A 21,821-nucleotide genomic window follows, 5' to 3' on the forward strand; every position below is an offset into this window, starting at 1 on the left:
ACTGTATCATTTACATTTTTGCCTGTGGGAATGAGTTGTATTGTTCTGCATATTTGAAAATTTCAAAATAAAATATTCTAAAAAAAAAAAAAAAGATTAGGAAGACGAAGACTGTTATGGGAATATGCAGGAAGATGATGACAGTGGAAATGGCTTCTTCTTCTTTCTCATCTTCTTCTTCTTCTTTGGGTCAAAAGCTGATCAGTCGTGGGTTTTGTTCGCCATGTCAGAACTTATTCAGCAAAGGTTTTTCCATCTATCATTATCACTTTCTCAGAAAAAGAAAAAGCCACCTCAAGGGAGCGTAAAAGCTTTTTTGTGAAATTGAGGACATTTTTTTGACATCGTGCTTTTTGAATGCTATATTTCAAAATGTGCATAAAAACACCTTGATGGAATGTCAATGTCTGTTATTCAACCACAGCCTTTCCAGAACCTGAAGCAAGTAGTTAGATGTTTCTTAGCCTGTCATTACACAATACTCATACCACACTGAAGTTTTATTGGTCACTGTTGTCATTCCTAAGAGATCCCCTTGTTGCATGAATACATTTGTGAAGTGAGTATACATGAGGCTCTAAACACACAGTTAGTATGTGTTTGTGTTTATGTTTGTTTTTTCTTCCAGCAATCCAACTACCAGGACACATCCCTCCACAGAGAAGGACTGTCCATGAAAACACAAATAAGCACAGAAACGACATGAGACTGAAGCCTCAAGTTAGCTTCAGCTAAACTTCAGAATGTGTTTTTGTATTTTTGCAAGTGTCACAGTGCCAAACCAAACACACTATGCAGGTCTGTCATTTTTTCTATCCTGTCAGAACAATAGATTTGTAGTTCTGTATGTGTTGTTAAGCTAAGGTACTATTGCACCATGGAGCCCAAGCCTTTGGGACTAACTTAATTTTGCAAACTGAATATATTTATATTTATATTTTCCTTGGAGGGTTCCGACAACCCCACCCCACCCAGTACACCCCTCCTCAATGCCTAACTGATGATTTCGCCCCCTGAGGTGGGAAATCAATCTCTTTTGTGTTGTGTCCTCCTCTAGAAAGACCCTCATCAAAGGGAGACTGTGCTTGCATCCTGCAATACATGACCTTGATAAGAAACAGCATGCAGTTGAGAGCAAGGATCAAAGGTCATGTGGCTGAACAATAGCAAGGCTAAACGACTGCTGCTCCCACTGCTGACCTTCACAGAGAACAACAGAAGTCCCATTGTTGTTTCTTGGTGGTTTGAAGGTCAGTGGTGGTTAAAGGGTATTTGTGGATGACTGACATTTGTGGGTGTTCATCTAAAGTTTGCAATGTCTTTGTACTGGCCGATGTAGGACCCAGCGAGCTTTTGAAACTCAAGTCCTTACTCACTGAATATATAAGAAAAAAGTACATACATAATTATAAAGGTGTTTAGGTCCTTTCTGCCAAATATTCTAATTGACATCAGAATGAGTGATGAGGTGTCAGACAAGAATATTCATTAATCTGAGGTCTTCATAAATATTCAGACTTTATGGTTGTCAAAGGTGTCTGTATTTGGCTGAAATGCATTGCAGCTGTGAGGCTGCAGGGCCAAATACTTTAACTAGTTATGCCATGAAATCATTACCTTTTAGGTTTGCATCATATTATTGTGCATCTTGAGGGGAGGATTTATAATCAGCTGAATTTTGTTACATTTCTGTGAATTTAAAATGAAATCAAATTGAATATAAACTATGCTATAAATATAGGTATTTACAAGCCAAGAAAGTGCTCACAGTTTTCCAGACAAACTTAGGAACTCATAGCACTTTGTAATGGCCTCAAGCAGTGATTCAGTCAAGTTTAAAGTCCCCCACCACTCAAAAATTTGCATTGCCACTTCACTTGGATGTTTGACCTTCACTGTGCCGAATGATGTATGTGCAGAGTTGGACGCAAAATACCCTCAGACAATTGTAAAGAGAAGCAAAAAGACAGATGGAAAACTACTACAGACAGACACTAGACAAGAGCTGCAAAACGGCCACAAAGAGACATAAAAAGTACTTTTAGAGTCGATGTCTTGCTTCTATTTTGGAGGGAGGTCCTCTACATGTCTGTGCGCAGGGGCCCATCATAATCTGTCCATGAGTCCCATGCTAAGAAATGTCAGACTCGTGTTGCTTTCAGATGATTGAGACCTATAGCTAACAGCCGCATTAAGAGTCAGAAACCGAAACAGCAATCAGCCACATGCTGTCCCTGCGCTGTACTGACACCAGTGCTGGGACTCCCTCCAGGAACTCTGAGCTTCTTCAGGACCTGAGTGCGGGAGGCGGTGCGCTCTGCTGGACCCGCAACAAAAAATCCCGCCCTCCTCTTTTCCCTCCATCACTTGGCGGAGGGCTGGCGGTGTGAGAGCATCCTCCCTACCGGCTACCGGACGGCCTCTCCGCACAGTGGCAGCAGGGCTTCTGCAGCGCAGGGCAGCGCAGCGCAGCGCACCGGAGCGGAGCTGGAGGAGAGCAGCGAGCAGGGGTAAAGAGGAGAAGAGGAGGGGCTGGAAGAAGGACGGGACTGTCTCCGTCCGACAGGCGGGATTATACTCTGCAGCTTCCCGTCGCTTCAACATGCCTTTGGGGAGTAAAGGACTCGCTGGGATGACTGCGCTGCTCGCCTCGCTGCTGCTCGCCTCCTGTGGGACAGGTGGAGAAGGTGAGCGGCTCTGTGCGCGGGATGTTGAGCGCGTTGCTCTGTTGAAAGGGACCCCCGTGGTTTATTGTTGCACTAAGGCACCAGTGGCTGTAAGGGAGTGCGCTAACAATGCTGGGGGGCAGCGGTCGCCTGTATTTGATCGGTTGTGTCATCAACTTTGGCTGTTGATGCGACTTTTAAGTGTCTACATGATGAGAGTCAAAATCATCTCATGGAGACGGAAAAATTAAGTTTTTTTTTTTCCTTCTCAGTTCTGTGTTAATATAACAACTAATTAAGTGGTCAAACATGATTAGCGATACTTTCATTAAGATTCGGTATCTATCTTGATTAATCAAGAGAATCCAGACTATTCTAGGACTGGGATTATTTTCATTTTTGATTAATCAGCAGCTTCACTAATTAATCATGTAATCTATGAAATGTCAAAAACTGTGAAAGAATTCTAATTACAATTTCCTAAAGCACAGGATGTATTTCAGATGTCCTGTTCTGTCAGAGCAGCAGCCAAAACCCCAAAAATATTCACTTGTGCAGTGCACTTGTGTACAGTGATGTACAGCAGAGAAAAGAAACTGTGATTTCAGCAACTGCGCTTGAAAAAATTGACTTCAACTATTATCAAAACGGTCCTATTAATGATTGCTTAATTTTTTCCAGCTGTAGCCTTTTGCGCAAAAAAGTCTGACTTTCTTTTTTTTCAGTTTGTAAGAGCTCTCTCTTTCAAAATAAATGCATGCAGCATGAAAGAGGGAAATTAAGGCAGCAGCTGCAAGTTGGTTTTGATCTGCGCTGCAACGTGTTTCTCCAGATTGGGAAGAGGTGCTGTGGCTCATGCAGTTTATTCTGTGAATTAAGTGAATTAAACAGTTGGCTGGGTCTGATCAGACCACCGCGGGGGCTTGTTGTTGAAAGGGAGCACACATCCTCTGGGGATTTACGGCTGTCAAGTTTTAAGAGACAGTGACTCCCACAAGTTGTGTTCTTATTTTAGCATTTCCAGCATTTGATGTTTTCTCATGAGGGAGAGAGAGAGGGTGGGAGATAGTGGTCTGGAGATATGAGAGAGCTGCACGGGGGGGATGCTGCATCTTTTTCAGCTCCAGTTTTACACTCAGAAAAGATCCCAAAAGTGGGATCCTGGGTAAAGGGATGATTTCTGGAGTGAAATGAAATGAAAAAGTTGCTTATTTAGCTGTGTGAGACCACTGGTTTTAAGGAACAAGAGAATCTGCCTTGCAACAAGTCCCAGAGCCTTTGTTTTCCTCTCAGGAGGTTTTAATGAATAGTTCCAGTTGCTGCACTGTTGAGGTAGTGAAATCCGATGACCCTTCCTCCCCACTGCATACTGTACTCCCCCGGACTGATGCTGTAAATAACAGCAGCCTTATCCATCACATCCCTGCAGGCACATTGACAAAGAAATCACTAACAAGCCTGATGGATCAGAACGTTTGCACACACACGTTGTTAATCAGCTGATTGAGTGGATGGATGGATGAATTATGATGGTGGATGTGGAGGACAGAAAATAGGAGTGGATGCATTCATAGATATTGTGGTTTCTCAACAGTCTGCCCAAGACCAACAGACAAATCACAAAAGCTGAGTTTTTACAGTATCACTCCACTGCACTACATACATTGTGCTCTGCAGGATACTGTATATCAGTCAGAGCCTTTATCATCCACTTAATGATCTGTCCCTGTCCAGATTATGCCTCCTAAGCAATGGAAAGGTGTCAGCTCAGGAAAGAACTGTATCAGTCATCCTGTTTTGTACATGGAGGACAGGAGGTTTCTGTCGTTATCACATCAATCATCTTGTTATAGTGCCTCTCTTGCCCCCCCCCCCCCCGTCTCTCACATTTATGCTTACTGTAGGCTGTCAGTATAGTTCATCACAAGTGGATAGCTGAGCAGCTCTTGAACCAGACGGTATCCAACAATTTCTGTAACTTTCTGAAATCGTCAGACCAACGTTAATTCAGGGCCACTTCATGCAGTGATTGGGCAGCTGTGTGGAGGTGAGAGAGCTGGCCGGGTGTGAACTTCTCTCTGGAACTCTTTTCTTTCATTAGTTCCAAGTATTTTTTCTCACTTTTCATGTGTACAAATGCTAAGTGCAACACTGTGAATGCCTTCCAGGAGAGACTGTCTGACAGTGTGCACCATTATCCCCATGTTTCAACATTTATTGCATCTCCTACCTTCCAGCGTAATCCAGCCTAAATGCTTTTGTAGATCCCAACCATTATCCTAATTTCACCTTAACCTGATTTCTAACCTAAGTCCAGAAGTATAAAACCACACACAGTTGTTCCAGTTTAAGCTGCAATGTAGAATGTGTTTTACAGACACTACAAAAGCAAAGACAAACAGTTTCAGGTGAGAGAATATAGGACAAATCCAGCGAGTCTTCATACCTAAATGACAAAATAGATTGTCAGTGCCTTGCAAAAACACTCTATTGGTCAATTTGGCTCTTTTATGCAATCTGCTGCCTCTGTGGTTAAAGTTTGGTTAAGTGTATTCAGCTAAAACTCGGTTATGGTTAGAAAAAAATCCCTTCATAGGTAAAAGACCCAAAGAAGCCACCTGTTGGTCAGACCCATGGTTAAGTCATATGCTTTGAATGCCCACATGTTCACTTGGACCTCTTTCTAAGTGGTTTTGAGCCATTATAACAGCGTCATGCTCCTGCTGCCTAGTGACAGAGAAGAATAATTACTTGCATGACTGCAAAAGGCCACATGTCAGAAAAACACAAGTCGTTCTAAGCATGTGAGCAAATGACCAATGTTGTCACTCTCAACACATTCTCATACCTCACACCATCATCTTCATCATCACCAGCTTCAACGTTACTGACCCCAGTGGGAAATTTGCCCCTCATATCCGCATACTCTCCTCCTCCTTTGTTTTGCAGTTATCATCTGTACCACCTTACCACAAGCAGTGTTCAGGTAGACACATTTACTCTGCATTTCTCTAAAACATTACAGAAAGCACAACCTTGTGTTCATTTGGTTATTGCAGCAGTGTATCAGCAGGGTAACCTCAGGAGCGTCTCATCTCTCAGATGGCTAAGACTGTGGGTTGGATAGATGTGTTTGATTATTGACTAGCTGAGGCTGAGGCTGAGGGGGAGTATTAAGGTGCTGTTATTTTCTCAGACTGCTGGAAATTCATCTCCCCCAGTCCACAGCCAGACAGAGAATAAGTTGGGAAGAAATATGCTGGGAGAGGAGTTGATTTAAATTTGGGCCGAGCTCCCTGCTTCATATGCGAACAGCCCTGTCTCATCAGAATTTATTACTTTTCAATGAGCTGGTGGTTTGCACTGAGAGAACATAAACCTCTGAATAAAATCAATTTGGTGTAAATGTGTGAGACATTTTCTCTGCAAACCCTGCTGTCCTTTATTCTTCACGAGAGGGTGGTGTCTTAGAGAACCACCATAAGGAAAGCAAAGTAGTGCAGGATAAATTGCCCTTACTTTTCTTCTTTAGTGTCATTTATGAAAATGTGTTTAGTAGAAGTGGAGTCATGAAGAGGTTCTGCTAAAGTCAAGGTTACAGCAGCAGCGGCTGGTGGTGTGAGCCTGGAGCTGCCAGTCATGAATCTAGATTTATTAATCCAGGGACAAGTAGTTAAGCGATAAAAGTGACAGAGAACTGCAGTCCATCCATCTGCCTTTGTGACCTGTGGGATTTTGTGTTTGCCCAAGGCCGGCTCCCCAGTGAATGTCTGCCTCCCTAAAAACAGACTCATTCATCAAATGGCCCTGTCATTATATCAGATGACTTGTTATCGGTCCAAGAATCAGCCACATTCTGCTGAGGTCACTATTCACTGTCACTGTGCGAGGAAAGTAGAAAGTGAGGGCATCAGCTATTAGCAAATATGACTTCATCACCTCTTTGTGTCAATCTGCCTTTGATTTACATGTAACACCAAAATATTAAAACAGTTGATATCCAACACATAAAAACTTTACCAATTTTTTGTTCTGTTCCAAACAGCAGAGATGGTGAGAAACATCTCTCAGGGAATAATATGCATATATGCTAATACTTAGTAAAAGTAACACATTTTAATGTTGTAGCTGGTGGAGCTGGTACGTTTTTTTTTTTTTTTTTTTTTTTCCACAACAGCTACTAAATGGACCTTTTTGTGAGGTTGTTCTCTCAACTGCTCAAGGCCCAAGGTCAAGATTGAACTTTGAACCTCATAATCAACAATATATGTATTTCTATACTCAATCATGATACTCTCACCTGTTACCAATGAACCTGTTTACCTGTGGAATGTTCCAAACAGGTGTTTTTGGAGCATTCCACTGCTTTCCCAGTCTTTTGTTGCTCCTGTCCCAACTTGTTTGAAACATCTTGCAGGCATCAAAGTCAAACGTATATTTACAAAAATCAATGAAGTTGATGAGGCAGAGCATTAAATATATTGTCTTTGTGCTGTTTTCAATTGAGTACATGTCAAAAAGGATTAGCAAGGTATCACATTCTGTTTGTTTAACTGCCAAGGTGTCAGAGGATGAACTGCCTTTGTAGTCTGAGCAGTAAATATGTGTGAAAGCATCTACAACATATTCAAAAAGAAAAATATGACAATTCCAAACAATATACTCCAACTAAGGTCTCTTTCCCTCTCCTCTATGTCTAGACTGGCTTTCCAGTTTTATAAAATCTAGTTTCTTCTCAAAATGATCCTGTGGGATCCACTTTGAGCCACATGTTTTTCTCCTTCATTTACTTTTCATGCGATGTTACTGCTTGTAGATGTAGCTACTTGCCAACCCTCCACATTCTCCTAAAGGTCCCATTTTTCAGTGTCCCCTTTACCCTGTCCTCCCAACAGCAACAAAATTAATCCATAAATTCACTAAAACACCTCAACAGCCTCTGAAATGAACAGTTTTCTGGGGGAAGATTCCCAGATGGATACTGTTTGGTTTCCTGAAGTATGCTGATCAGAAGGGCTGTAGAACTTCTTCTTAACTGGAGCAGACTGATGCGGTCCTTCAGCCAAAGTAATACATAAGATGGCCAAAATTACATTCATGATTTAGGGCACAGGTGGTCAGTGGACAAAGTTGAGCCAAAATCCATCCATCCATCCATCTATCCATTTTCTCCCGCTTATCTGGGGCCGGGTCGCAGGGGGAGCAGTCTGAGCAGGGACGCCCAGACATCCCTCTACCCAGACACTTCCCCCAGCTCTTCCGGGGGGATCCCGAGGCGTTCCCAGGCCAGCCGAGTGACATAGTCACCCCAGCGTGTCCTGGGTCTTCCCCAGGGTTTCCTCCCGGTGGGACATGCCTGGAACACCTCCCTAGGGAGGCGTCCAGGGGGCATCCGATAAAGATGCCCGAGCCACCTCAGCTGACTCCTCTCGATGCAGAGGAGCAGCGACTCTACTCTGAGCTCCTCCCGGGTGACAGAGCTCCTCACCCTCTCTCTAAGGGAGCACCCCGCCACCCTGCGGAGGAAACTCATTTCAGCCGCTTGTATCCGGGACCCCGTTCTTTAGGTCATGACCCAAAGTTCATGACCATAGGTGAGGGTAGGAACGTAGATTGACCGGTAAATCGAGAGCTTCGTCTTTCGGCTCAGCTCCTTCTTCACCACGACAGACCGATACAGCGACCGCATTACTGCGGCCGCTGCACCGATCCGCCTGTCAATCTCACGCTCCATCCTTCCCTCACTCGTGAACAGGACCTGAGCCAAAATATTTTAAGTAAAACAGAGAAAGGGCACATCATTTCTATTAGTGTGATGGGGAAGAACTACAGCAAGAGTTGGTAGAACAAAAATGAGTAGTGTACAAAAAATGAGAAGAAGTGGAGGAGTTTGGTTCAGTGCACTGTGTGGACATTCGTTGTACTTGACCTTCGTCTTTAAGCCGTGCAGTGACACTCCCAACTCCTTCTCTCATTTCACCCATCAGTGGGTTTTCTTTTTTCTTTTGTGTGTGTGTGCGTGCGTGTGTGCGTGTGTGTGTGTGTGTGTGTGTGTGCGTGTGCGTGTGTGTGTGTGTGTGTGTGTGTGTGTGCGCGCGTGCGTGCGTGCGCGTGCGTGATGTCACATTCATTCGCCTAACTCCCCTCATCTCACCTTCACACAGCTGCAGCTCTGTGGTGCACAGCAATACAAGTTTCAGCAAGAAGTCCCGCTCTCCTCTCCTGCCAGCGGGGTGGCATTACTTTAAAATGATTTTTCAATGCAATTACCTTTTCTTTGAAGAAAACCTTGCGGTTATGAAATAGGTTAAGTGTTTCATTTGAAGACATTGTCATTTTCTTCATGACAATTATCCCAATCCATGAGCAGAACTAAATTCATGTGAACTGTATCAGCACAATGGCAGTTTCTTCTCGGTGGTTTCAATGTTAAATGGCCTGTCGGGATGAAAATACTGTTTCTAATATGACAATAATGAAGTTGGCGTCCACGTATTGATCTGTTTTGTTTTGTTTTTTTCAGCTTTGATTGTTAGAGTAAACCGATAAGTGCACTATTGTGGTTTCTACCTCAAAGTGAAGTCTTTGCACTTGTTAAGTTAGGGGCGCTGCCTTTGTTCAGGAAAGGAAATAAACCAAATGAATCATTAAATCAATGATCAGTCTCATTAAAGGGAATTCTTTTCAATACACTGACGTCTGTCTTGCCTAAAAGAACACACTCAGACTGCTTCTTGGTGGTAAATGAGGAGATTTATTTAGAGTCAAATGTCTACTAACAACTAAATTAATGAAGGTTTAATAAAGAAGACATCCAATGAGGAAAATAAACAACTGAATACAAGATCTTACAGGGACACCTCACATCAAAAATACATTTTTTCTTCTCTTGTGTGCAGTGTTGTTTATCCATCTGGATCGCTTTGCCGTGAGTTCTGGTGATATCGGCTAGAGATGTCTGCCTTTTCTCCATTATAATGGAACTGATGGCAGTGGGCTTGTGTTGCAAACAAAACAAACCAAAACAGTTTGATCGCAATACAATAAAAAATTAACAGTACAACCAATACCAGCAAGGTTAGCCTAAATTAAAAGCCAAATTAAAATGATAGTCTTTAATTGTCTTTAGCTTCTTTTGAAAAATTCCCATGGACTTAGTTGTTCTGTCATCCAAGGGGAAGGTGATCCACAGTTGAAGGTAATTAAAACAGAAAGCAGCCTTACCAGATTTCTTATGGGACAATTGAGGGCAGTGGAAGATCTGAGAATCCTTGTTGGGGCATTAAATGAGAGGCAGTCACTGATATACAAAGGTGCTGGATTATGTAAGCCTTTATAGATAAAATCAGTTCTAAAAGATACAGGTAGCCAGTGCAGTGATGCGAGCAGAGGCGCAATGTGATGTCTTTTTTTTTGCATTGGTTGCAATGCTGGCTGCAGTATTCTGAACAAGCTATAATTTTATTAAAGTCTTTTTAGGGAAACCAGTAAAAAGAAATTTGCAATAATGTAAATGGCTTGTGATAAAAGAGCATAGGCACATTGTTGTCAGTGCTATGATAGTTTGATAGTTGGGCGATAATATCAGCACCTGTTGTCCTACTAAAGGATCTTTGTGATCAGCTCCACTGTCTGTCGCCCCTGTGACAGATTCTTTTTAACTGACAACCAACAGCTGTTAAGGTCATTCGTGAGGTACTTTTCCTTGTCTTTTCTTAATTCTTTAAGGAGCAAGCTTGTAGTCTAAGGCTCATTACAAAAGGGGCAAGAACCTATAGTGGGCCCTTATACAGCCTGTAGACTGTATTGAGATGCAAGACAGTTCCCAGGAGGAACTTTTATGAGGAAGGAGAAGGAAGGGCAGAACAGAGAGAAACAGGGATTACAATGAGGTGTGCTCTTTCAGCACAATGGACTGTGCCACGGATTTATCATTAAACATCGACCTGCTGATATGTAAGCAGCACACCTGCCGATCAGCGGTCAGCGGCATGGATTCAACCAATATTTTTCTCAAACCTCAGGTAGATAAAGGATAAAGAAGTAAGGAAGACTTAACTGGCAGGGCAGGAAACCAAGGATAGCAGGCAAATGAATACACAGTTTGACATTCAGTGGTGTTGGATTTCCATACAGTCTCACAGCCATATAGATGACACAATCAGGCCACATAATCAACTCACACAACAACAAACTAGAGGTGCACAAGTGATGTGTGGCCTGCTGTTACTACAATAACAAAGCAGACTTGGCGGTCTCCAACACAATCAGCAACAAGCAATACTATGTTTGAAAAAGACCAGATGCCTATGCCATCACAAATCATAAATATGAAAGAATTTTCCAATGATATTTTCATCCAGCAGCTGTCAGTTTCAGTCGAGTCAAGCAAACATGACATTGAATGTATTGTACCCTACATAAAATGTCCTAAATGTCCAATATCCAAAAACAAAGTTTGAACACAAACAAGCACCATCCTCCTCTCCTGCATCTTCACAAACATTTCAGCCACCTTCTTGTTATCCCTCTGTATGGATTGGTAGGTGAGGTTTGAGAGTCTGGCCTCCTTTCACAGATAGTTTTTTTAATGAACTTCAGGTGGCTGAAACTGCATCCCGCATTTGCACTGGTTGCTTGTAGTGTTTTGTAAGTACAATACAAAATAGTGATGTTGGGAAATGCCTTTTCCATATTGTTGCCAATAATGAATTGCAAAACAGCTTTGGTGGTGTTGAGCGTTATTTCCAATTTGCTACACATAGCACAGAAACTAAGGGGGTGGCATCAGCAACAATACAAACAGGCTACAGTTCCCCCGCTGGTGCAGTTTGCTACACAAGGCGAGAACCCCTTGGCAGTAGCAGGAGCTCGTCTCTGCTCTGCAGAAGACACAGACATGGTCCAAGTCAAGTCTTATTTTTTTTGTCACTGTCAAGACACACAAACAAACTTTATTCAAAATAGTCAATTAAATCACAAAACTGCATGTTCAGTCAGGCAGGCTGGACTCTCTGTAGCTGGAGACAACCGTGGGCACAATACAGGGTGCCCATCATTCACCATGAACAGTTACAGTGCACCAGCAAAAACAGTGAAGAAGAAAACCACAAGTTATTACACAAGGATGTAAAAAAAAAAAATGCAGCTTTCACAATGCTAAAAAAAATCAAAAATCTGCTTATTGGTCAATGTTTCATGAGGAAGGGAAAGCTTACAAATGATAGAACTGACAAGTGAAATTGGCAAAATAAGAGCCAAGATGTAATAAACTTGAATTTTCTTTGAAAGTACTACATGCACTACTTAAAAGGCTCATCCTTACATATACACAGTATCACATCAATCAATTAAACAGCAAATTGACATCAGATTAGTTAGAAATACAGTAAATAATTATCTAACCTGCCACTTTGACCTTCCGCCTTTCAGATTTAATGACTGTCTTCATATTTGTTGGCTTGAGGAGTGGAGTGGAGCAGTAGGAGCGGGCCATGTAAGTGCCTCTTGAAATAAATAGTAATTATAACATCAGGACTTCTAATCACGCACTGATACTCTTCTGACCTCCCTCTCTTTCTGAAAAGAGCTTTATGTAATGACACTGAGCAGAAGGCTCACCACATACCAGGCACCATCAAGCTAATATTCGTGAGATCTTACTCCCGCAGTTTTGGTCATGACCCCATTTTCTTTTGATAATATTCTACTTGGGGCAACCATGCAAACAATCAGATGTAGTTTAAGTCTTGTTATTGTAGTTAGTTATCATAACCATGAAGCCATAACCATGAATGAAAAACTACTAAAAGAAAGAAAGAAATCCCGTATTCTACATTTTACAACAAGGCTGCATCAGTGATAGTTATTATTTAGCTGGAGAAGAGGCCTTGGGGAATTGAGCAGTTTTTGAATTGCTGGATCTTATCCAAGTAAACTCTTTCCTTGCTCACAAATCAGCAAACACAACAGAATATGAATCAGTAATATGAATCATGTAGATACAGTGTTTCAGTCTTGAACTTTGAACATAGAGGAAATGATTTTCACACAGTGCCTATAAAACTCAGCATTTATTGTTTTACAACAGCGAATAAAAGTATTAAATGTGACTCTGTTCAACAGAAAAATACATAAGACATGTTTGTATAATTAATCATCCAATAACAGGACACGTCTACACCTGCATTTGGAGCGGCTGAATTTTGGTGGCAAAAGCTACACCATGAAGACTCTCACATTCCAAAAAACTCAGAGAAAAGCTGATTGGAAAGCACCGATTCTGCTGCAGGAATGAGTCCCAAAATGCAGAAATGAGTTGGCACTGTTGCACATCCAGTTCCCTCATCTCAACGTCAGTGGGTCATTTAAATAGTTCTTGCTTAGATGCCTTAATTAAGGTCCGTGGATAAATCAAGCTTTCGTCAGGTTTTCATGTTTTGTTCTGTCACATAAAACACTAAAGTAATCCAAACTCATGAATTTTGAAGCTTTTGTGTATTGAAAAAGGTGGTTACTTACAGATGGCTAAAAGACTACAGAGGTCGTCTGGGACATTAAACGTTGTTACACCAGACATGGAAACTCATCTGCTCCTCAGTCCACCTTTGGACCTTCATTCTGTTTATACTCACATTCTTGCAAACTGTTCCAACTCAAACTTTCTAACTTGTAGATTTAAAAATTTAAGGGAAGTGTGTATAGTATAGTGTCGTAGGAAACTTATGGTGACTGAATTGTAATTCATTATATAGCCTAAAGTTTGCTTTTTACTTCAGCATGATTGAGTTTACGCTTCAGCCATCATAATAGCGGCCTTCATTTGTGAACATTATCTTGCTGAACAAAACATGAGTTTATCCTAAATTTTTGTTTTGCATAGAGTCACAATGTAAGCAAAGGGAGGAGGTTGGGGTGAATGGATAGGTCAACAAAACATCAAAACAAGAAGAACGCTGCTGTTTGTCTCCGGTTTTCCCACCAACAGCCAGCGTTGGTTTATTTTAACCGTGACTGGTCGTTAGCTGACCCTAACCCAAGAAAGGCTCTTCCCTCAGCCAAACCAAGTAGTTCATCATCCATCATACAATGCATTTATTTTTCCGTAGTGATTTGCAACAGTTTTGGAGTGTACAGATAAATGTACCATCCAGCCAATGCAGACGTCAGATCAGGAAATGCTTATACATGTCATCCAACAATTAGGGGGACTTTTTTGAGGGGGGCAGTTTACCCACTCTGTCCTATAAAGTCTACGTGGCTCAAGGTTCAAGGTCTGCACAAACCTTTTTTGGCTTTCAGAAAAGAAAGCAATGCCAACCCGAAGTGCTGCAGGCAGAGTAGACAGAAAGGAGAGCACAACAATTTGTAGTGTTTTTTTTTTTTGTAACAAAGTGACTTAATGTCTTCTCAATGACAGTGTCTGCAAAGAAAATAATGCCATTCAATTCCTTCTCCTTATTTTGAAATGCAAATATGATCCGTTAATGAAATGCTCATCACATACCACACACATCTCCCCGAGTCCATTAGCAGAAGTGATGTAACCTGCAGCAATCCACCCGAATCTGCATCACCCTGACATATTTTCTGTAAATGATTCTGAATCTTATCTCCTTTACTATTGTGTTTGCGTTCATGTTTTTGTTGCTGGCCTCAGCACTCAGCATGTGTGCTAATGTGATGAGGGCTAAATCGCAGACTCTAGATAAATGTTTTAATTGCGGCTTCGTCTCTGTGCAGTTTTCTTTTGATCAGTTAATTCTGCTCATTAAGAGTGCCTCCCATGGAGCCACATATTAATGTAGTTAGCATGGAAGGAATTACAGCATTGTTTTCAACCAGTTTCACAGAGAAAAATTATGTGCAAGTGTACAAGTGTACTGTAAATGTAATGTTATTTTCTAACTAGGGACGTCTTAGATAGTGAGAGTCAGCAGAATTACTGGCCTGCCTGGCGCGTCACCAGCAGACAGATGAAGGGCTGCAAATGAAGAACAAATATTTTGCTCATTGTTAGCAGTCAGCCGCCAGCAGAGTGTCTTAGTTAAGCTGTCAGAGTGTCAGGCTCCAGTCTGCAGCCAAAGCAGGCACAGGATTCACATCAGCCTCAGCCGCACTGCTTTACCAGGCCAACCACCGCTTTGACTTCCACAGCCACAAAATACCAAAAAGTATGGATGGCTCAACACAACACTTTTAGGTGACATCTCACAGACAGGAACTCACAAACTGAGAAGTTTAATTATGAAATCTTTCCAAAATCAGTCACAGCTGACTTATAGTGTCAAGCAGTGTTAATTTTGACAAGGATTTAGTTTTAGTGGCTTGCTGAAAGTGCAGTTGGTTAAAAGTCACGTTTTTATCTTGTTTTGTTTTAGTCAAGATTTAGTAAGTGGAACTTAGTCTAATTTTAGTCTATGTTTTAGTTTCATGTTTAATGACACTGTGATGGATTTTGCTGAAGGATGTTTCTCATGGCTGTAGTTTTGTAATTTCAGTGAGAAGTAAATGTACCTTGGACTGTGTGTTTAGTCACCTTGGCTGAGGATGTGTTACTGACTTGTTGCTGTACTTCTTTCATATTATAGAAAAATTAACTTCAAAATTTTGCCATTAAAAGTGCAATATAACAACTTTTCCTTCACAGGTCATGTTTACTCTTTACCTTTAACAGAACAATCCTTTGTGGCCTCTGCATGTTTGGCTGTGCAAAACAATCTCATGTGATTGATTGTTGATATGATTGATGTTATAGTAATATATGAGTTATTGATGTCACAGTCAGCCTACAACGAATTATAGGAAAGGTCAGTCTGCCTTATTATGTTTAGTTTTGCTTTGTGTTTAGTTACTGAGGTTTTCTTCTAAATTCTACGTCTCTAACTCAAAGATAAAAATAAAAATGTATTAAATGAATCATTAAGGCAGATTATCATAATCATCACATCATGTTTATTCACTTTACACAGAGCTAAAAAGTGATACCAAATTATATAAAATGTTCACCAAATGAGTCAGTGTCTATTTATGTCATAGATGATGTTTTATAAGAAAAAACACATCATCATTGAGGAAGATGCATGCAGGCGGTGAGAAGTTGTACTTGCACTTGCAGATAAATGATTGGTTAAAAAGGAAAATTGAATTTTTTGGCTAATATTTTTTCATTAGGGGCACGGGGCAATCGCGCCGAGCACTGGTCACTGCAGCTATTTTGTACATTGTTGTTACTTAGGCATGAAATAAAAGGACGTCAACAAACAAAATTTCCCTTGACAAAAGTAACAGTCAAGTGAATATTTCGTCTCTTTTTACATCAGAAATAAACCCTGGTAACCAGCTACTTAGAAACATGACTGCTGCCATGCTTGTGGCCCAGTGAGGCTGAAATGTTAATTGCAATTATTTTTTATGAAAATCAGATCAGAAGGCTGAGATTCGACATTTTGTTTTTAGGAGGGACATACTGGTCTGCTTAATGGTCAAATGGACACAACACATTTTGGATGGATTGATATTCATGATCCCCAGGGGATGAATTATGAATCTAGAGTCAAAATTTCAATTCGTCCAATACTTTGGTTCATGACCAAACACTTGCAAAACTAATGACATTCATATAAGCCTCAACAGTAATTTAGATTTAGTCCTAATTACCAAATTAAGATGTTGAACATTATAAAAAAAATATAGCTGCTGCGCATCATGTTTACATTGTTATTGTGACCATTTAACTCCAAGCACTTCTTACCAAAATTCAGCCTCAGCATGGCTGTAGACCTATTGGTCCTCAGAAGCTGTGGTGAAGTAGATTTAAAGAATGACCAAAGGGTCTTGTGAACATGAAGGTCTGTCATCCTATAGCAGAAGGGTTTATCATGGTTTGAGCTGTAGCTTGAGATGTATGGGTCATTTGTGTTACCATGGTATAAGCAGGACATTGACAAGCTGCTTACCTAAAATACATTTTCATTACTTTTAACTTTTTCTTACAGCAGGCACAGTGAACCAGATTTTTTCTTGACATTTTTGCAGTGACGTCCTTACTGAGACACTTAAACACAGAGAAGACAAGACCTGACACAGATGACATTGTGCGGTCATACGTGTTGTGGCACAAAGATATTTTGGTCTTCTGTCCCAACACTGTGTCACATTAAAATCACAAAATATAGAGTTTTACACCACGAGACAGAGCTCTGTTACTCATTGTCAGAATCATTACTAAGTGTCAGCTATCTACATCCTTCAGATTTGTTTCTCTAGGTACATGTGGGACCTTATAGATTGTCATGTTTTGACCCCTTTTAGTTTGAGTTTGTGCGTCACCATCTCAAAAACCATCCAGAGGACAGGACAAACAAACAAAGTGTCCAAAAATAAACTCTAATTTTTTACATCCATTATCACGAAGACAACAGAAGCACAAGTTTTGATGCCAAGTGCTTAAGGGCATGTTTGTAGTTTCAGGCAATAAATCGGAGTTTGAATTCATCGTTAGATATGAGTTATGTTAGTGTTATCTTTTTTGGAAAAGCTGCTTAGTGTTGGCGGAGGCTTGTGCTCTTGTGCACCTTTTAGTTTCCAGCAGTGTTTCTACAGGCAAACAGTCACACAGTGTAAAGCAGATGAACCTTTGTCTGCTGGCCCCTCTTCTGTAAAAGGTGAGAAGTTTGTAAAGAGACACAAACAAACCAAACACGGACGGCTGTTTTCACTTGGCGGTTAGATTCTTCTTACTGTGAGAGACAGAGAGAGAGAGAATGAGATCACGCCGATCAACAAGTCGACTTTGACTGTCTGGGCACTTACACTGCTCTGAGAAGTCTTTTTTTTTAAGTTTGTTGAAGTGATGGATGGCACTCATCAGTATTCAGCATCTCTGGATCTGTTGTCGTCCCTCTGGGTACTCGGTTATTTCACTAAAATAGTAAAAACTGGATGGTGCACTGCAGAAGGATATACTTGGACTGTCCTGTGAACGTGTGCCTTAAGTGCAAAACACACTGGCCGCTTCACAGAGGGCTGTGATATGACTCACATCAATTGCTGCTTCATGCAAACAGAAGTAGTCAAGGCACAGAGGCTTATGGAAGCCCTAAAAGGCCATGGATCAACATAATTTTTTTTTGCTCCGTTTTACCGTGATAACAACATAATATTCCACCGTTTTATTGTTATAACGAGTTAATTTTCCAGTGTGGTAGGATGTCAAACCAACCCGCCAAAAGTACAAACAAACACGTGAACATGCTTACCATGCACCGGGATTTGATTCTGGTTCACCGATGGGGGTGCTGTTGCATGGATGGCCCTGGCCCGGGTAGCTAGAGAGCTTTACACCTTGGTGTGGAGCCTCCTGCCTGCCTGGGCTGGGGTGGTCCCTGTGTCAGCGACCCCGCAGTCATGGACCATGATTCCTCTCGGTGTGCATGGCCCCCAAAGGCAGCTTCTTCCTCACCTCGGTTCTCGGTGCCCAGCCATGTCTCCTCAGCAACAGTTAGTGTATGTATGTGGGTGTGTGTATGTTTGTGTGTGTGGGTATGTATGTCTGTCCGTATGTCTATGTATGTGCGTGATTGTGTATGTAATTGTGTATCTGTGTGTATATTTGGGGGGTGGGAGGTTTCGGGTCACACTGTTCTGTAATGTTCTGTTTTTTTTGTTTTTACCCCCTGTGAGGCACTTTGTATTACTGTAAACGTATGAAAAGTGCCATAGAAATAAAGTTGATTTGATTTGATTTGAGAGTATATGCTTGTAGTACTGTATGTCTAAAACCATATACCCCCAACTGGATATGATAGACAGGCTGAAAAGGGTAAGTTTAAGGTTTTTAGGTTTCCACTGCAGTAGTTTTGGTCAATATTGCAATGCATTCCCTTCGGCTGTCAGTCTCTTCTGTTGCAAAGAATTTAGTAACCGTGCATTCGTTGCAGCTCTGTCGTAGAAATACCTTGTAGTTACATGTTTACATGTCTGACAAAGCCCCCGTCAGTGGCTGGCACTTTAGCAGCCTTTTACCTTCATTCTCCTCTAAGCTTTCTCTATTTGTGCTTTACCTTTTTCCTCACAGTCACCTCTTAAATGTCACTACTCCTCCAAGGAAAATCAGCCTTGCCTGTTCAAACACCTCTGCTTCTTTCATCCAGCGTTTCTGAGCCAAGGCCGTGCTCTCATGACACATTATCCACTGAGGTTTTACATTGCTCATTTCACCTCTACACTAATTCAACTGTATTCTGCAGGCGGTGCCCTGCTATTATCCACAGCTTGCTCTGTGCCTCTGGCAGCCTTTCGCCTGACTGGATGAAGATGACGAAACAGCAGCATTTTGAATAGTGTTAGGACCAACATTTACACAGGTTGTTTTCTTTAGTCGGAACTGGGTTTTTGGTGTGCTGGTAGATTGAAATAGCTCATTTAAAGAGGCTCGTTGAATAGAATTTTGTGAGATTAGAAATCGTCTGAGCTCTTTGCTCTTCTGAACAGCAATTATCCAAATATAGCGAAGCAACCAAAGGCTCAGAAGGCCGGTCAAGTGTTGGACTTCTTTGCATGTTTAATTGATGTGCATGTTGCTGTGGCAATGAGCAATTTGAAGAGTTTGGAGTGTGTTATCTTTCATTTTGGCCTTACGAAAAAAAACATAAGAGCAAAAGTGTAAGGTGGATTAAATGACATGTTTAGCTGCTTTCAGATTTTAGATTAGATTGCTATTTACAGTAGCCTAATAATGAAGCTGAATGTGGCAAAGTTGAGGAACTAGGCAGACTAGTAACTAAAGCTTTAGCGCTCTTAACCTTTAAGTAGAATTAAAGAACATATATAAATTCTAAGAAATATAAGATGAGAACCTGAGAGAGGGCTGAGTGTTCCCACCCAAAGCAGGTCCACTGAGGGAAACCCACAATCTCCATGCAGGCCAAGTCCACTTCCCCAGCTCTGTCTGCAGACTCACATTCAGAGTTAAAGATACTGTATATGTGAAAAATGAGGCAGCTTAGGAAAATAAACAAGCAGTCCTATCCGATGACCCTGGACAATCATGAAGGATTCTGACAGGAAGGAAATCGTTTTCCATATAAGCTTGGGACAAGTGTCCCCTTTGCTGAGGCTATAATGGCCTTAAAAGACACAGACAGTGAGGGATTTCCACATCATCTGCTGCAGTCTAGTCTAACTTAGGCAGACTGGCTGGCCTACGGTGACAGTAAAAAGGCACTGTTGAAATCCATGCGTTCTTTTTTCTTTGGAGCTTGAAAACAAGTCATGCAGTGTTTTTAAGTTGAAGGAAGGAACGAAAGTGTCAGAGATAAAGTAGCACAAAATGTGCAAACAGATCCCGGCGCAGGAGAGCAGCCTCACTCACCACCGTTGCTATTGAAATGGGAAAACCTACAGATTCAACACTTCCTTTGGCGTCCAGAAACATGGCTTTTAGAGGTCTCGAACCCTAACAGAGAAATTGACACAAATAAGTGACATTTTCTTGGAACCCTGGAGCGACTGGGTACTGGGTATGACATCATATTAAATGAACCTTGTCAGAGACTGAGAAAGCACCAACAACAGGAGAAAAAAATGCAGACTCATTATCTCTCCGCTGACAGAATGAATTTCTTGATATATGTGGTGCCCACGGATTAGAAGCCATTCTTAAGGAGAGGAGGGAAGCGACATATTATTGTACAATATGTGATGGTCAGCCTGACACATCTCACAAGGAGCAGAATGTGATTATACCAAGGTATGTTTGACAAACAAGTTGAAGAATGGGAAAACTGAAGAGCGGTTTCTCAAATTCAAAGAGTTTGAGAAGAAGACGGGAAAAGGAATAGCTGAGATGTTGGTGAGCACATGTTCATGTTGCAGAGCGCTGTGGTCAGGGCTGTGATAATGGCTGTTTTATGTCAGGAAAAGCAAGAGAGCTGCAGGCTGCATGTTAGAGCCAAATCCATGAGCAACTTTCTCTCCATGTGCATCACATGTCCTGAAGCTACTTGGGGTTCACGCAGCCCAGTCATGCCCTGAAATAGGTTATACGCATAATTTAGTGTAAGCCCCCCCAAATTGGCACAATTTCCATTGCAAGGTGTTCCCTGCATCATCTGTCAGATATGCACAGGAACGCACATCCAAAGATGTTGCGTCTGATTGATATTGCTTAATGCCCCAGACAGTCTGGTCCCCAACTGCAGCCTGACCAGAGGTCAGAGATCAGAGGCAAAATGATTGAAAACATATATCCAGTCATATCCACTGCCATTTTGCTTCTCACATTGTGTGATAGATGTGCTGGTGAGTCAAGTGCATCATATCAAAAAATCTATACTGCAACTTTTCTGGATCTGCGTCCACGGAAATGCAAATCGCAGCTCCAAGGTATCTGTGGAGACCTGTGCACACTGCTGTGCATCATCCTCACATTACAAATGACCGTGATGGGGGGTGAGGGCACATTCAGCAAAATGAAACTTATTAAAAACTATATGTGCTGCACGATGAGCCAGGGAAGGCATAATGGACTTGCCATCCTCTCCACTCAGAAAAAAACTGGTCCAAAGACTGGACTTCAAGGACTTGCTTGCTTGCTTGCATTTGTACCTAAACACTAGTAAGCAGCACATCACAAGTCATACTGTAAGATGCAGCTGCAGAGATGATTACAATATAATAAGCTGTACATGTGGATAAGCCTCTTTTGATGTTATTATTGCAATCATTTCAGCTGACTGTCGTATACTCTATATATTAGTCCAATTCTGCGCACAATTTGACCAATGCTTTGATTAATGAATTCTTTGAAGAGTAAACTCTTTTGTTCACCGATGATTTGATCTCATTCCCTTCAGTGAGGGTTTGATTTTACTTTTCTCTAATCTCTCACTCGGTGGAGGGTATTCTTTCTCTCCTTTTGTTATAACTGTCATGGTCTAATTAGAAATATTTCTTTCTTTGTGTTTTGAAATAACTGACTTGACCTTTTGTGCTTTATCATCATATTGAGTATGGGTGTGCAAAGAGCATGGATGGGTCTGTAACACCGGATTTGGAAATGGTCATTAGAGATTCCTTCTGTGCTAATGGCCAAGAACTTTTCTGAAATGACCCGTGTTTGTGTTAGGGCTAAGGGCAGGTGGGTGGCGGTCC

At 41.5% G+C, this 21,821-nt stretch overlaps 1 protein-coding gene across 1 annotated transcript in view; it reads left to right on the forward strand.

The window, feature by feature from the left end:
• Positions 1 to 2,371: 2,371 nt before the first annotated feature.
• The window catches only part of LOC139330459 (contactin-associated protein-like 4), a 106,392-nt gene continuing 86,942 nt past the window's right edge, over positions 2,372 to 21,821 (forward strand). The window contains exon 1 of the mRNA XM_070961380.1: positions 2,372 to 2,687. Within this exon, the coding sequence (XP_070817481.1) occupies positions 2,603 to 2,687 (85 nt within the window). The 5' untranslated portion in view covers positions 2,372 to 2,602. The remainder of the gene's footprint in view (positions 2,688 to 21,821) is intronic.

This window comes from Chaetodon trifascialis, chromosome 4 (genome assembly GCF_039877785.1).
Source record: "Chaetodon trifascialis isolate fChaTrf1 chromosome 4, fChaTrf1.hap1, whole genome shotgun sequence".
NCBI classification, from domain to species: domain Eukaryota; kingdom Metazoa; phylum Chordata; class Actinopteri; order Chaetodontiformes; family Chaetodontidae; genus Chaetodon; species Chaetodon trifascialis.